The sequence below is a fragment of the Protobothrops mucrosquamatus genome, unplaced genomic scaffold (genome assembly GCF_001527695.2).
Source record: "Protobothrops mucrosquamatus isolate PMUCROS unplaced genomic scaffold, P.Mucros_1.0 scaffold778, whole genome shotgun sequence".
Lineage (NCBI taxonomy): Eukaryota > Metazoa > Chordata > Lepidosauria > Squamata > Viperidae > Protobothrops > Protobothrops mucrosquamatus.
Window position 1 is genome coordinate 99,193 of NW_015387046.1, and position 15,678 is coordinate 114,870.

General features: G+C 41.4%; 1 protein-coding gene across 1 annotated transcript; it reads left to right on the top strand.

Annotated features, from left to right (window-relative positions):
• The first annotated feature begins 4,936 nt into the window (after positions 1 to 4,936).
• On the top strand, positions 4,937 to 15,627 carry THSD1 (thrombospondin type 1 domain containing 1). Its single transcript, XM_015818670.1, has 4 exons — positions 4,937 to 4,994; positions 6,854 to 7,804; positions 11,921 to 12,088; positions 13,271 to 15,627. Exons 1-4 carry the CDS (start codon positions 4,937 to 4,939, stop codon positions 14,632 to 14,634), a joined length of 2,541 nt encoding a protein of 846 aa, XP_015674156.1. The 3' UTR covers positions 14,635 to 15,627.
• Positions 15,628 to 15,678: the final 51 nt, after the last annotated feature.

Here is a 15,678-nt window from a genome sequence, read left to right on the forward strand (position 1 = left end):
GTACTTCTTTACATTTCTGACTCTATGATTGTATTTTCAGCTGAATTCACTGACATTTTAAAGCCTAGAGAATAAGTCATTTTGCCAGTGCAATCTTTTTAAAAGTTGCTGTCATCTCCCATTTTGATTGTTTGATGCAATTATATTTTTGTTGTGCAATATGACAGCTAATTTTATACTTCTATTTTTTGCTACTTTCAGATATTAAAGTGTATGTGAGGTCATCCTGCTAGAAAGAAATTCATAGTATTTTTCTGTGACTATAGTTGGCAGCAGTTCCTGTGGATTTCAGTAAATCTGTTTAAAGCAACCAGTGTTATAAGTAGAATGCCTGTGAGAGACAGTCTTCTGAATAAAATTTAGCTGGGTGGGCTCATTTGGCGAGTGGTTGCCCATAACTGGGAAAAATACGTTTGTTAATTGTTTATGTCTTAATTCGCCAAAAGAATCAGTGCCTTTGTACTTGATATTTTTCTTTTCAAGAAAATATGTAGACCACCCTCCCTTTCCTTGTGTGATTCCTAGATTACTTTGAGGGAAGAGTACTGATTATCTTGTTGTTGAGACTGCATTTTTTGTGATTTTTTTTTGTACACTCTGTTAAATCGGTTAAGAAATAGCATTTGTATCTTGTTCTGATCATTCCAAAACTAGAAATGTACCTTTTTAAATTTCTCAATAAAAGCGCAGTGAAAAGTAAACCCACTTCCCACTAATAAAGTAAATATAGTAGGAAGAAGATGACATATGTGACCTTCTTCCTTGCTGCTGGGAATATCATTGCCTATATATTGTCTCTGGCTGCTGACTTCAAGGCTGCCATGGATTGGAATTTGCTGAGCTCCTTAGCCAGTGCAACTTTGTCATCTCATTCCGGGCGGCAAGGGAAATGAAAACTCCACTGCAAACACCCTTGATGCATGGCTAATCGAGCAGAATTATTTAGCCTTGTTTAACTGAACCCACAAAGTTCAGTTCATAAAACAGATATGGGGAGAATAAAAGAACAAAAGTTTTCTTCTTCCCCTCCTCCCCCCTTGCAATAATTTTGCTGGTGTGTCCATATGTATGCATTTTCCTTATACAAATGCCATCTTGGTGGACTGGTGCAGAAATGTATTAAAATGGTAGCACATTTTAATACAACGAGGGTCCTGGTGACTTGAGACCCTGAAGATTACAGATTTATAAACTCCTGTAACCTATTTTAAAATGACTAAACAGATGCTTATACAAAGGACAGAAACCACTAGTACCTCCTGCATCAGAAAAATGTAACAGCTATTATAAGTAGGAATCCTTGTTTGTCTCAGCCTACATTAATTTGACTGATCCCATCTTGAAAGCATCTACATTGGTAGCAGCAGTAACTTTATGATGTTTGCAGATCTGTAAACTTTAACAAAAGATAGCAGAAGGAAGAGCATAAGCAGAGTTGCAGTTTCACCTAGTAATTGCTTTGCTTAATAACTGAGTTGTCTGTCCCCACTGTGGTCTGTAAACAAGGAGTGTATCTCCAGCTCCTTTAGTGTATACATCTAGTTCATTCACCATTTGACAAAGTTTCAATAGATCTGTTCATTTATCACAGGGAGCGCTTGCCTTCATTCCCACAAAGATGATCAATCTGGCATCTCTAGCCACAGATGGCAGGGCCTATATCCTCCTCTAGTCTAGCTTATAACCTTTCCCAGCTGAACAGGCTCTTATAGACATTATTTGGCCCTTTACAATAGTTGTTTGTTTCACCCATTTTCAGATCAACTGAAAGGTAGAATAACAGAATTGGAAGGGACCTTGGAGATCATCTAGTCCAACCCCCTGCTCAAGCAGGAGACCTTAGTCTATATACCATCCCAGACAAGTCTCTTCTTGAAAGCCTCCAGTGTTGGAGCATTCACAACTTCTGGAGGCAGGTTGTTCCATCGGTTAATTGTTCTCAACTCTTAGGAAATTCCTTCTTAATTCCATGTTGCTTCTCTCCTGGATCAGTTTCCATCATTTGTCCTGTCAGTTGTCAAAGCCCAGATCCAACGGAGAAGTCTTGCTGGATACTTTTAGCTTAGCTTTTTGGCAAGTGAAATGTGATTGCCGATGTGTGTTTGTGTGCAGAGGTAAGGAAATATGTGTATCCGGTTCCTAGCTCACAGGAAAAACTCAGCGCCCGGACGGCGACCCTGCAGCTTTCACCAGCAAAAACGTTTCGCCTGTCAGGCCTTCCTCGCAGATAAGTCGGTCCCTCGCACCTTCCAGCGGTAATCGAGGCAGCCACTTCAAAAATCCCTGAAAAAATATATTGGGGGGGGGGTAAGGGAAACCCACACAAAACCTCTTCTCCGCCCTCCACCTGTCTCAAAGCATTCCGCCCGCACCGCGCGGGGCCTTCCGGACCCTCCCGCCGCGTCTCTTTCCCGCCCTCCAAGCACGCGGAGATTTTGCAGGGAAACCAGACGAGCGCGGGCACTGCGGGCGGGGATCCCCTCGTTGCGCCCAGAGCGCGCGGCGACGAGAGACCCAATTCTCTCGGTTCCCACGACGGCGTGCTTCGCAACCACGGGCAAACTTCTGCCCGCGCGCGCGTTCCGCCGGTCGGCGGAAAGTCCTGGCCCGCCTCGCAACTCGTCCCGCAAATCCCAGCCGGGTAGAGGGGGGGGGGGGAGGAAGGGGGCGGCCTTCTCACGCAGAAGGGCGCGGTGAGAGGCGGCGGGACGCGCTTCTTTCCTGAGTCCTGACCCGCCTGGGCTCGGCGGCTGCGCCAGCGCTTTCCAGTGGGGCGGGCCAGCCAGCCTGCCCGCTTCCCGTCTCTCTCTCTCTCTCTCTCTCTCTGTCTGTCTTTCTTTCTCTCTCTCTTTTTTGCACCACGCCCGAGGCCAGAAGCGCATCTCTCTCCGTTCCAGCTCGGGCGCGTCTCCTCCGGGAGCCAGGAGGAGGAGAAGTCTTCGCGCTGCTCCCGCCCCAGACATGAGCCCCCAACGCGGGGAGAAACGAGCGAGAGGTCGGCGGCGAGGCCAGCTGTTGTTGGCGCCCCCGCGGCTTTTGCTCCTCCACTTCTTCACCTGACGCCCCCGGGGCTGCGGAGGACGAACTCCTTCCCCGGGCCAACTGGAAAGGTCCCCTTCGGGGGGTGGGTGGGAAAATTGGGACTCGATTGCCTGCGCTGCCAGGTCGCGCAGCCGAGGAAACGGCGCCCGCCGTCCTTCCGCGCGTTCGCCTGGCTCCTGCGGTCTTCCTCACGTTCCGCCTGTCACGCTTCTTGTCCCGCGGTTGCTGAATTCTCGCCGCTGCCCAGCGCGCTTTTGAATCGGTAGGTAGGCACTGAAGAAGGAAAATGCTATATATATATGTATATATATATTCCTGGGACGGTGTTGTTTTTCTTATTAGCTGGGCTGCTTTTGGGAATGCCGTTTTTAAAAAGGTTTGTGATTGCACCAGTCCGTTTCTGCTCTGGAGTTGATCAGTGAAATCGGGTCGTGTGCAGTGGAACATGAACTCTTTCTTTCTTGTCCCAACATGATTTTTGGATTTTTCTCTCTTAGCCTTTTCATTTCTCTCTCTCCTTCTTCTTTCGCTGAGTTTCTGAGCTACCCGATAATTTCCCTGCAAACTAATGAAATATGTAATTGAAATCCAGACCCCCTAGGCTACAGCAGCAAACGTTTAAAAGGATCGAGGCTGGAGCAGGTCTGCAGTGGGAAAATAAATTGATCATAAAGAGTTAAAATAACTTTAAAGGACTGTCTAAATGCAGAGAGTAATATGTTATTGTTGGTACTGAAAGTATGTTAAAGGGTATAGCTCAGCTTTGTGTCCTATCTAACAATTCTTCTAACAATTTTTCTGTGACCCAGAACCTTTGGTTAAATACACCGATATATCTAACAATTTTTAGATATATCGGTGTATATCTAACAATTTTTCTGTGACCCAGAACCTTTGGTTAAATACACCGATATATCTAACAATTTTTAGATATATCGGTGTATATCTAACAATTTTTCTGTGACCCAGAACCTTTGGTTAAATACACCGATATATCTAACAATTTTTAGATATATCGGTGACAATTTTTAGATATATCGGTGTATATCTAACAATTTTTCTGTGACCCAGAACCTTTGGTTAAATACACCGATATATCTAACAATTTTTAGATATATCGGTGTATATCTAACAATTTTTCTGTGACCCAGAACCTTTGGTTAAATACACCGATATATCTAACAATTTTTAGATATATCGGTGTATATCTAACAATTTTTCTGTAACCCAGAACCTTTGGTTAAATACACCGAGAGGGTCTAGTCTGCTAGAGGCATGGCTTGTTCATGGACATTGGGGCTTCTCATGGGATTCAGAAACCACTTTTTTGCAGGTGTATTTCTATTCTAAAACAACGGCCTTGCAGTGTAAGAACATTTTGAATTGCTTATGGTGCCAAGGCACGTTTTTGGATGCTTTTGCCATGCTATGGCAACACAATCTGTATCTAGTCCAGGCTAGCCCAGCCTACGTATTGAGATGTATCCTTGCTGAGCTCCTGAATTCGTTTAGTTAGCTTTTGCACAACTTAATTAAGTACAGAGAAGCACCAGTTTCAAATGTCTGGTTCCCAGAAGTCTTCTTTGTAGTTATTAGTTTCTTATTTGCATAAAAGTCTCAATGACAGCTATATGGTGGAGCCTGATCCTCCAGCCACTGAGACCACAGACTATGCTGAAAGAAGTTGATGGACGTCAGATTGAAAATAGAACTGTGATACCTTGGAAAGTCTAAGAATTAGAACTGCAGGTCCTCCCAGATCTAATAGGCATCCCGTTCTGATTTTGTATTTCCATGGCTTTCGATTTCAGAGAAATGTGTAAGAACTGAAGTTTATTTTGGGCTGGAAATAGGACATGAAGAATAAAAGGAGTTGGGAGATCACCAGATCAGGATGAAACAGAGGTTGAACATTTTTCCAAACCTACTTCTAGTTGTGCTCTGTGACTATGGTGAGTATGTATGGTAAAATTAGCTACATCACTCTTGTCATTTTGAAATGTGATATCCAGATGGAGCGAGTGGCAAATCCCATCATCCCTTGAAAGCACCAAAATTGAAAGAGGTTCAGTAGATGACTTGAGGAAACTTGAGTTATGGTTCTTTCCTATAAATTCTACAACTGGAGGAAAACGGGGGCAAGCAGGCTAACCTGTTGCCCTCCCTGTTTTCTCTGCCCTCCATATATGAAGGGTGGACTTTCTTTGAAAAGGACCCTCCCTCAGTGGTGGTTTTAGATGGTGAGGAAGCAGACAATGTCATGGATCCAAAATCACATTTCTTAATAAATCTTAGACTTAACAGCAACAACATCGGCCACCATTGAATTGAAGCAAGCAGAAGATAAAGTCTCTTACCTTGGTATATAAAATAGTTTTAAATGATTTCTTTGATAAATATCAAGGAAACTAAAGGTTTAGCTACTAGCTTTTATGTTAGCTAGTGAATGTTTTGAAACGTTTAACTTTCTAGAAAAACAGATGTTCTTTCTAAAAAAAAATTGAAATCCAGTATGGGACAGAGAATCAAAAGTAGTGGAGGTAGGTTTGGCCAATGTAGTTGCTCTCTTTTACATTGTATAATGTAGTGGCTTTAAAATTATTTGTTTGTAAGAATGGTAAGGGAGAGAAGATTTAGGAGGGAGGAGTGGAGACAGTGGGGGGTTTCTTTGCTTGTGGTTAAGAGATGTGCTTACTTTTGTTAAAAACAGCTGAGAATGAGAGAATTAATGGACCTAGCACATTATAAGTGCCAGTTCATTACTGCAACTGAATTGTTGTATAATTCAGCAATTGTACATATGCATATACTTTGGACAGAATTACTATTCTGAAACACAAAATTGGGCTGTTTGAATCTTTCATCTGTTCTGCATATGAACATTGGTATTAAATTACATTAAATTGGGATTATACTGGAATGACAGCGTTGGAAGGGATGTTGGAAGTCTTCTAGTCCAATCCCAATTAAATTTAAATTAAATTGGGATTGTAAATTAAGCAGCTAATAGGCTGTGAGCTACATGTTATGTAGATTAAGGTAGGTAGCAGCAACCTTTAGAGCAGTGGTGGCGAACCTATGGCACGCGTGCCAGAGGCGGCACTCAGAGTCCTCTCTTTGGGCACGCATGCCGTCGCCCCAGCCCCGTCTCATCCTGCGGCCCCCTCCTCACCAGCAGTCCTCCCAGAGGAGAGTCACCCCCAAGTGTGGCCCGTGTGGAGGAGCGCAGCCAAGGACATGGCAGCCGGGAAGTGGGGACAGGACTCTGCCCTCACGCCCTATCATGCGCAGTTGATGCTGTGGGGCACGGGTGGAGGGCATGGCCTCCATGGCGCTGCTGGGCTGCCTGGGCGATCTATGGCAGGCCGTGGAGGCAGGTGAATGGCCTTGCGGGCGGGCGGGGTGGAGGCGGGACGGGGGATGGTGAAGCGGGTGAGGCGGGGCAGGGCTGGTTTTTGGGCACTCGGTGTCTAAAAGGTTCACCATGACTGCTTTAGAGCCATAATTCTAGCATCCCTTCTCACAGAGTATAGTTTTCAGGGATATTGAGAATTGTCATGCCTTAGGTCAGAGGTGCCAAACTCTGATGCAGGCCAGATGCATCATAGGCAGGCCACACCCACCCCAGCTCTGCAGTGGCAAAAAATGCCATGATACGTCACGGTACGTCACGTGACGCGATTGAGTTTGACACCCGTGCTTTAGGTGGACTGCTATACTTGGTTATATTAAATTTCCCAAAAATCATGTAAGCTCTACTTCTTCATGCTCTTCTCAATAATTATTCTATCAAATTCCTTTTATTTTCCAGTTCTCGGAGCAATCAAACTTCTCTTGGAGCAACAGACTCATATAGCTTTAAGCAATGTTACAGTATCTGTTAGTTTTCAGAATTATTATGATGCTAATGACACACTGAAAAACATTTCTGTTCTACTCATGGAAGCCAGCACCAACCAAATTGTTGCCCAAAAACAGCTTCCAGAAGACCAGCGTCAAGGTGTGGTTGGTTTTGAGTGTTCTCATTTTACGAACGCTGGGAGCTACTGGTTCAAGCTGGATTCTGAAAACATCAGAGGACTTAATTCCCAACAGAATAGAGAAAGTCTTCTACTCAATGTGAAATGGCCTATATTTAACTTTGATTTGAGGAGGATTCCAGATGGTCACGGGAATTCCTTTCAGCTTGGACTGTTTACTAATGAAGATTTATGTCCCATAAATGCAACAGTGATTTCTCTGGATGTAATTCTAACCAGCGACCTATACGAACTAGGGACATTGATCTCAAATGAGACACTGGGCCTGAGAACAAGGCAAAGCCTTTCTCTCTTTGAGTTGCAGTCGGTGAAATTGGACTGCCATGTGATTAGCCCAGAAGCCTACATGACTACATTACTGAAATCAGCAGAGACGGGCTCAATCATTGCTTCATCAGGACCTATAGATCTTGTGGGCAAATTTGGATACAAGCTTGTTATATCAGAAGAAGTGTTTTGTGAGTCTTCGGTTGTGGCTTCTGTTGTTTTTCCTCCATGCACATCTTCTGCTGGACGCATTGCTGTATTTAAGTATAACCCTTTGGGTCAAATGGTGTCAAAGCTATATGAAAGCATCTTGAATCCAGAGGACCATCAGATAGAACTCAGTTGCGCATTGTTTGACAGTGGCACAAACAAATACTGTTTTGAATTTAGCTCTTCCAACCAAGTGAATTCCACACCATGGGCAAAAGAATGTGTACGAATCCAGAGGAATGTTGGTTTGTATTACTTTTCCAAAATGTCTTATTTTAAACAGGAGGATTTCAGTGTCTTTTTGGATGCATATTCCTTCTGGAAACTAGACTATAATACAAAAGCATAATCCATCATCTTTTTACAAATAAGCCTGCATTGGGGTTGAACTACACACACAGGATAGGATTCCTGCTAAATATGGTAAAACTTTGCATTGACAAAGATAGATAGATGAACGGCAAGGGGAAAGGATTGTATTCTATGCTCCTATAACTATTAAAGGAACGAGCAGCTTATGAATTTTTAAAACATCTAGATAAATTGTGTATTCTATATACCATCTCTCCTATGTATGCAGTTCTGTAGACGAGGCTGGACTATGCCATTAAAGTCTTGCCTTTCTTATTTAAAAAGAAAGACATTTTCTTGTACTTCCCCCCCCCCCATGGCTTCTAAAGTACAGGTACCAGACGTGAGCTGCAAAAATCCACAAGACCACAAGAATGGCTGCAAAGAAAAATACAGGTAGTCCTCAATTTACGATCACAACTGAGCCCAAAATTTCTTTTGCTAAGTAAAACATTTGTTAAACGAGTTTAGCCCCATTGTATGACCTTTCTTGCCACAGTTGTTAAGTGAATCACTGCAGTTGTTAAATTAGTAACAATGGTTGTTAATTGAATCTGGCTTCCCCGTTGACGTTGCTTGTCAGAAGGTCCCAAAAGGTGACCACATGACCCCGCGTCCCTGCAGCTGTCATAAATACATGTCAGTTGCCAAGCATCTGAATTTTGATCCCGTGACCGTGGGGATGCTGCAACGGTCGTAAATGTGAAAAAACGGTCATAAGTCACTTTTTTCAGTGCTGTTGTAACTTTGAACAGTCACTAAATGAATAGTTGTAAGTCGAGGGCTATTTGTGCTTTTTTTTTCCTGCCATCTAATAATTGTCCAGATTGTTGCAGCCCAGATCTCATAACCATCTAATCTGTATCCCCTGTCTCATTCCAAGTCATATATCTTCTCTTGTTTTATCTATATATATATATTTAAAATATTCCCCATTCTAGGAGACACATACTATATGATGATGAGGAGGAGGACGAGGCAAATCAAGTAAATTTAAATAATGCAGAGATGCAGAATTTTAATGGGTGAGCACTAGCTTCAGATCCAGATTAGTCACAAAATTTTCCAGGTTGCCTTGGGCAAGGCAGAGTAAGCTGCTTTGATTTTCTACAAGACTTTACAGTGAAAACATTAGCCAGAAAAAGAAAGGAGTATCCAGTCACAAGAACTTGCCAAGTTGCTCTGGTGAGATACAAATTGTTTGCTGAACCAACTGGGAAAATACGTCTCTCTTTCTCAATTAATTATAGCAAATGTCCAAAGAAATTTGATGATCCTGATTGCTGTGTGACATGCAACACGTGTCTTTTTTTTTTTTTAAACGTAGCCTTACATGGTCTTAGAAAGAAATGAACTAAGAACCATTTTGAATCTCTTCCCATAGTACATAGATGATCCTTTATAAGATTATTGTGTAGATAATAGATCACACATGGTGTCTTGCAAATGTGTTGGGATTACAACTGCCAAGATTCATAGACCAACGTATCTGTAAAATGCCAGATTATGACAGGGTGATATAAGGATATCATGGCATTCTGTGCTAGGATCCTGCACCCAAACTCCTACATAGGATCATAAGTTTCAGTTTCCGTTGCCCGCCAATACAAGTTGTGTGTTTGGGCTAATTTGGACTGACTCTTCAAGCTGTATATGAATGAGTTCCAACTGGGAGAGCTGGCTGTTGCTTGGCATTATTAGAAATACCTTTTCAGGAGGTGAGGGCACAAGGCAGTCTCACCATGGCTGTTGCGTGGTGCTTGCTCAAGAAATAATTCTGGCAGTTGAATAGGTAGCTGCTTGTGACTGGACCTTCTACTTTCTCTGTGAGAGAAGGCTTCAAGGGTAAGCCACTGAAAATCATACAGTTGTCATCTCTGGGGTAAATTGTCTTATTCATTGTGTTCTACAATTATGAAGAAGTTGTGGTCTCTAATTGCCAGGCTTTTTTTTTCTTACTAGTTTTGCTTCTTTTCTTCTCAGCAGCCCAACGTACAAAAACTAAACATGACTTCTATGCCAGGAAATGAATCACCTCTTTAATTTCTCAGTTTGAAAGTGTTACTAAAGGCTTAGAACCAAGACTGCCAGCATAAACCCTTTGGTAATTCCAGTAGAGCTGCATTTTCCCTCTGACTCCATTATCTATCCAAGCTCTGCTGTTACTTATTGTATAGGGAAATGAGAATTAAGATAGTGGACAAGTGGGAAAAATCATGCCATAAACAAGGTAACTGTCAGGAGACATCACGATCCATATATTGGTACAGTTATCCCTATTTTGAGGTTATTAAAAACCTTCCCAACCAACTGCTTCAAATCACTCGCAAGAATGATTTCTCCCATCCTAGCAACTTATTGATCAGGAAGGAAAGAAGGAAAAAGGAAATGGTCCAAGGGAACACAGTCCTGACTCAATAGAGATGAAAGTGACCCTCGACAGCATTCTTGACTCTTGATATAGAGGTATTTGCTGGCCAGGTTCTTCTGGTATGGTAAACAAGTGTGACTAACCTGGGAGCTTTTAATCTGGAGAACTTTAATGCAACAGACAAACTGATGTTTCTGAAAGTTGAATAAAGCGTTCCATTCGTTCCTAGCAGCCCCAGAAGATAGGGCTCATTGTTAATTTTCATTTCTTGAAGTGTCTCTGCAGATATTTTAGTGGAAAGGTAAGAAACCTGTAGCCCAGTGGTATTTAGATTTTGATACAATCTAAATGACTTACATATAATTGGATCTGAATCAAGGCAGGTCTGTTCTTTTTTTCCCTGTTCGTAGAGGAGTCATCTGGCGATAGAGGCCAGAACTAGCATATTACAGATATTTGCTTAACGGGCAATTGTTATAATTGGGAAGTACAATGTCTGAACAGACTTTTGAGCCGCACAATTTTTCATATGGTGTTTGTCTACATTAAGCGCTCACAATGTGAAATTTAGACATTTATACAACATCAAATTATTTATCGGACCAGCTGCTCAGGATTGCCTACTTTGATGGGCAACATTTCTCTAGCCTTGAATCTCTCCTGCCGCTTGTTATATGTACCTTCTTCAACTGGAGGTGCTGAGGGGCTGAATCTAGAAGCATCTGGATAGAAAAGGTTTGCTCCATCACCACATGTGACTCCTCCACCATTGTCACTCAGTGACAATCATTTAATATTTCAATAGTCATGACATGTCACATATTAGGAGTTAGGTGTCAGTCTGAAGAAAAGAAATTGTAGTGTTTATCACCACAAAGTGGAGACTTCCCCCCCCCCTCAGATCAGACATTCCATATGTTGGTTTTACCTGTGCAGAATGTTGAAAGCCATCGAGAAACAGGACAGCATGAAGATTACAACATTCTATATAGACCATAGAATTAGACCATACTATGTTGTAACTAAGAATGTTTTTGGCTTTCTCTTTTTATATTTATATAAAATGTATCTACTAATACCCAGTTAGTAACACTTTTAATCTCTCTAGCATGTGGTGGGGCAGAAGTGCTGCTTAAGAAATAAAAGTCATCTTACAGATAAGATAGAAGCAAGGATGGGTTGCAAGGATAAAGAGATATGGAATGTGGAAGAGGGTAGAAAATCGATTTACTGTATATATTTTTTATCTGATTCATATTTATAACACTTGCAGTGTCCCGGAGTCACGTGATCTTTTACAACCTTCTGATAAGGAAAGTCAATGGGGAAGTCAGATTCACTTAACAACTGTGTTACTAACTTAGCAACTGCAGTGATTCAATTAACAGCTGAGGCAATAAAGGTAGTAAAAACGGGGCAAAACACACTTAACAAGTGTCTTGCTTAGCAGCATAAATGTTGGGTTCAATCGTGGTTGTAAGTCAAACCTATATTTTGTTTGGGGATAATTCAGTTTCCAAAAGGAATTTGAATCCATCTACTTTCTAGAACTTAATCAATTATTCTTGTTTTTTCCGCAGGATGGTTGATAGCTTTAAGAGAATGGCTCTCTGTAGCAATGTAATTTATGTATTCCTAGGAGGATCCTGGAGCACCTGGCAAGCCTGGAGTTCGTGTAGTGCCACTTGTGGAGGTGGCATTCGTGAGCGTTATCGGGAATGCCTCATGCCTTCCCCAGTCCACATGATGCACGGTTGCTCAGGAAGGCAACAAGAAACTTCTCCGTGTTCTTTGGAGGAATGCCCCAGTATGTAAGCTTGATGTTTCAAAAACACTATAGTCTATACAACTTCGCATTATTTTTGTATGTATTCAAGAGATCTCTCTGCCCAGTCAGCATGGAATTCTAGGGCAGGCAGAATTGAAGGAAGAAAATCCAAGTATAGAGTTGTGTCTGATTGGCATATATGAATGTATTCATGTAATCAACATTTCCCAGGGTACTGCCATTTAAAGCCTCCTAGTGAAAATGTGGTATTGTAGACACGCACTGGAAATTTTACAAGTTGCAAGCCCATACATCTAGAGAGCATTGGTTTGGGAAAGGCTGCCATATATTGTTTACATATTGAGATACATATCCATACAGCAGATAGACTTATTAACCAATTGATGTCATATAATTATTCTTGACTGACAGCTATGCAAATACTGAGACTCTCATTGTATTTAACAGTTTTTAACCTTGCCTCCAGGATTACAAAGTTCCTAAGAAACTCAGGATAAGCCCTATTTGGAACTGCTGTCCACAACATGTCAAACTAAAAGATTTAGGTTGGTACAGAGCTTGCTGTGCTTTAACTAGGTTGACTGCACGTCCTACTTGAGAGAGAATATTTCTGTTTGGTGTTGTCTATTTCCTGGTCAACAGAGCTTTCTGTGGGCCCAAATACCTGACTTGTCTGAGATGGCAAGCTTATTTCTTTTACACAGTCTTAATTTACATAACTCAAAAATGTTTCACAAAATCATGAACACGAAGAGCACCTCCAAAATGTCCCAGCAAAGTAGATTTTTACTATAAATGTCTTGTTTCCTGACTAGACAGAATAGCCATCAAGTTGTTCAAATGAAGCTGTCACTATTGCACAAATAGCACACATTTCTACTATGTTTTAATAGTGCAATACATTTTAGTTATGACAGAGAGAAAAATGGCTCCAAAGTTATTTTGGACCAGCTCCAACACCACATCTGAATAAAAAACAGTGATTACAAAGCTACATATATCCAAGCATCGGAAATCAGTCTTAAAACGATTGCATTTCAACTTGTGAAGTTCTGGCATACGGTGATATCAGAAAGCCAATGCTGAAATAGTTAAAAAGTGCTTTAAGGCCATAGAGTGGAAATCGGTAAGCTTTTTAATTTGTTGGGTTGATTGGCAGTTATAAATTGTGTTTTCTGATGTCTTTGCTCTTTGTTTCAGTCACTACAACTGGCCTCCTCAAACCATTATCTCCTGAAAGAGCTGCCAATAATTTGATAACTATCACTGGGATATCGTTATGCTTATCGATAATCTTTGCAACCATCCTTATCACCTTATGGAGGAAGCTTTGCAGAACCCAGAAGTGCAGCAGTCCAGTTAACTGTGACTCCACTCATTCACCTGGCTTCCGAAAAAATTCCGACGAAGAGGATATTTGCCCAGACAGACCTCAACAAGAAAGCTTTTCCGAGGGAGAAACCTCTTGTTTTTCTCCAGGAGAAGCTTCTGACATAACCTTGAATTTCAGGAGAAGCCTTCATTTGGTCCCCGAAGATGGAGGAGGATTAGTTCATGAGAGTTTGCAGTCCAGTGCCCATAAAATCATCCCTCCCATTTACAGCTATCGCCTCGCCCAGCAGCAGTTGAAAGAAATGAAGAAAAAGGGACTTACAGAAACAACCAAAGTTTATCATGTGGCTCAGAACCCTCTCATGGACACGGTGAAAACAGAAAACCAGGAGGTAGCTGCTGCAAGTAAGTTTAGAATAAAATCTCCATTTCCAGAACAGCCACCTGATTATCTAAGGTTATCAGGGGACAGACCCTGTTCTAGGATGGATTGCACATTATTGCAGGCCAATTCTGTGTTGAGCCCCAATCACTCCTTAATGGGAAGAAACCACCCTAGATATTGTGATAACAAAGGAGAGTCAACAGAAAGAGGATACCAAAAAAGTTCACAGTTCAGAAGAACAGCAAGTTTCCACGAAACTAGAAGAGCAAAACCGTTTCGGAAAAGAAGCATGTCTACCCTTACACAAAGTCAGACTTCATTCAACCACTGCAGGGCCAAACTCTGGAATCATGTTATGGAAAAACAACATTGTGTTAAATCTAAAAATACAGCACAGAACACTATGGAACTTGAATTGTATCACAGCATTCCTTTAACCACAGAGTCATTGAGCTGGGGGGGACCTCTTCCTCACAAACAGAAACTTCCAGAGAAGAAACCAGATCTGGTTCACAATCGTCCACTGGGATCTTTTGTATCTTGTGCTGATAAATCAGAACATAGGAGAACCAGAAGTGGACATGTTTTAAATCCTGCAGGTGCTTGGAGGAAGGAGTCTACTTTCCTAACTCTTAAGGATGGTCACCAGAAAGTAGAGACTCTGAGTCCCTCACAGTATAGAAAGAGCAAATGTCAAAGCTTTCCATCGGATACTGGATGCCACTTCTATGACAACACTTCCTTTGGTTTGATTGACTTAGAACAACAAATGTTTAACCTGCCTGGATATTTTGAGTTAAATGAAGGTGAAACAAGTACTTTAACTTCTGAAAATTTGGTGATCTGAACTTCTTGTAGGCAAATGGGAAGCTGCGGCATTAGCAACTGCAAAAGCTCTTAAACTTTCAAAATGTACTTTTAACAGAAAACTCCTTAAGAAGGGAAGGAGGCCTCATTATCATTCCATCGAAGCAGGCCAAATACTTGGAAAAAGTAAATGATACCCTAAGACAAAAATAATGACTAAATGTGTACTTGTGCAGAATCTCTCTCTAAACTGTCTCAGAAATAGATGCTTTTAAGGCCAAGGTTAGCCTGTATGCTTACATATTCAGTTTATAGTATTGGACATTGGTATTGGAGCATATAACACATTGTAAATTGGTTACCCTTATTATCCTCAGAATTCCTTGTCGGTGGCTGCTAAGTGACTGTGAAAATGCCTGCGACATTCTACACTGTGGCATTCACTGGCCTATAAAATCAGACTTGGAGGTCGGCATTTGGTATTAGTTAAGAGGTTAGTGTGGTTACAGGCACAGCTGGAATATAGCCGGTCTATTCATTTGTATTGGATGAGCACTGGATGCTTCTTTAACCACTGTTTGCATCACAGCAACTCCAATTACAACGTTGCCAAGCCTGTTAGATGTCCTCTCATACGTCTCTTGTTTAGTTGCAAAGCAATATTCTGCTTCAGAAGAATCCACCTTAAAAAAAGATTATTCTCCTTACAAGGAAACGGTATCCTTGTCAACCTCCTTTGCAAACTTCAATCCATTTCAGTTGAAGAAACTTTAAAATTAAGCAGTTTGGTTTTGGTTTATTCCCACTGGCATATAGTTATAGAAAGTGTTTCTTTCAGAAAATGCAAGTGAAAAAAATAAATAATGTGAAACAAGAAATGTTATTAGTGTTTTGTAACAGACAAATTCTAGACATGGATCAACAATGAGCTAATGTTTATTTTTTATGCTGTTTGGAAGACAATGATATAATTGTGATTACATATTTTTGCAATTGCTGCTGCTTTAATTGCATTAAATGTGGCTGATGTAAATGTAAAAACTTAATAATTTCTCACACATTAGGAATTAATATAATTGTTCAC

What these genes read in the sequence shown, in the direction of transcription:
- THSD1 (XM_015818670.1), top strand. Translation starts at nt 4,937, where the DNA reads ATGAAACAGAGGTTGAACATTTTTCCAAACCTACTTCTAGTTGTGCTC. An exon ending in ACGAATCCAGAGGAATGTTG is followed by an intron (nt 7,805 to 11,920) that starts GTTTGTATTACT and finishes ATGTATTCCTAG; the next exon opens with GAGGATCCTGGAGCACCTGG. An exon ending in TTCTTTGGAGGAATGCCCCA is followed by an intron (nt 12,089 to 13,270) that starts GTATGTAAGCTT and finishes TCTTTGTTTCAG; the next exon opens with TCACTACAACTGGCCTCCTC.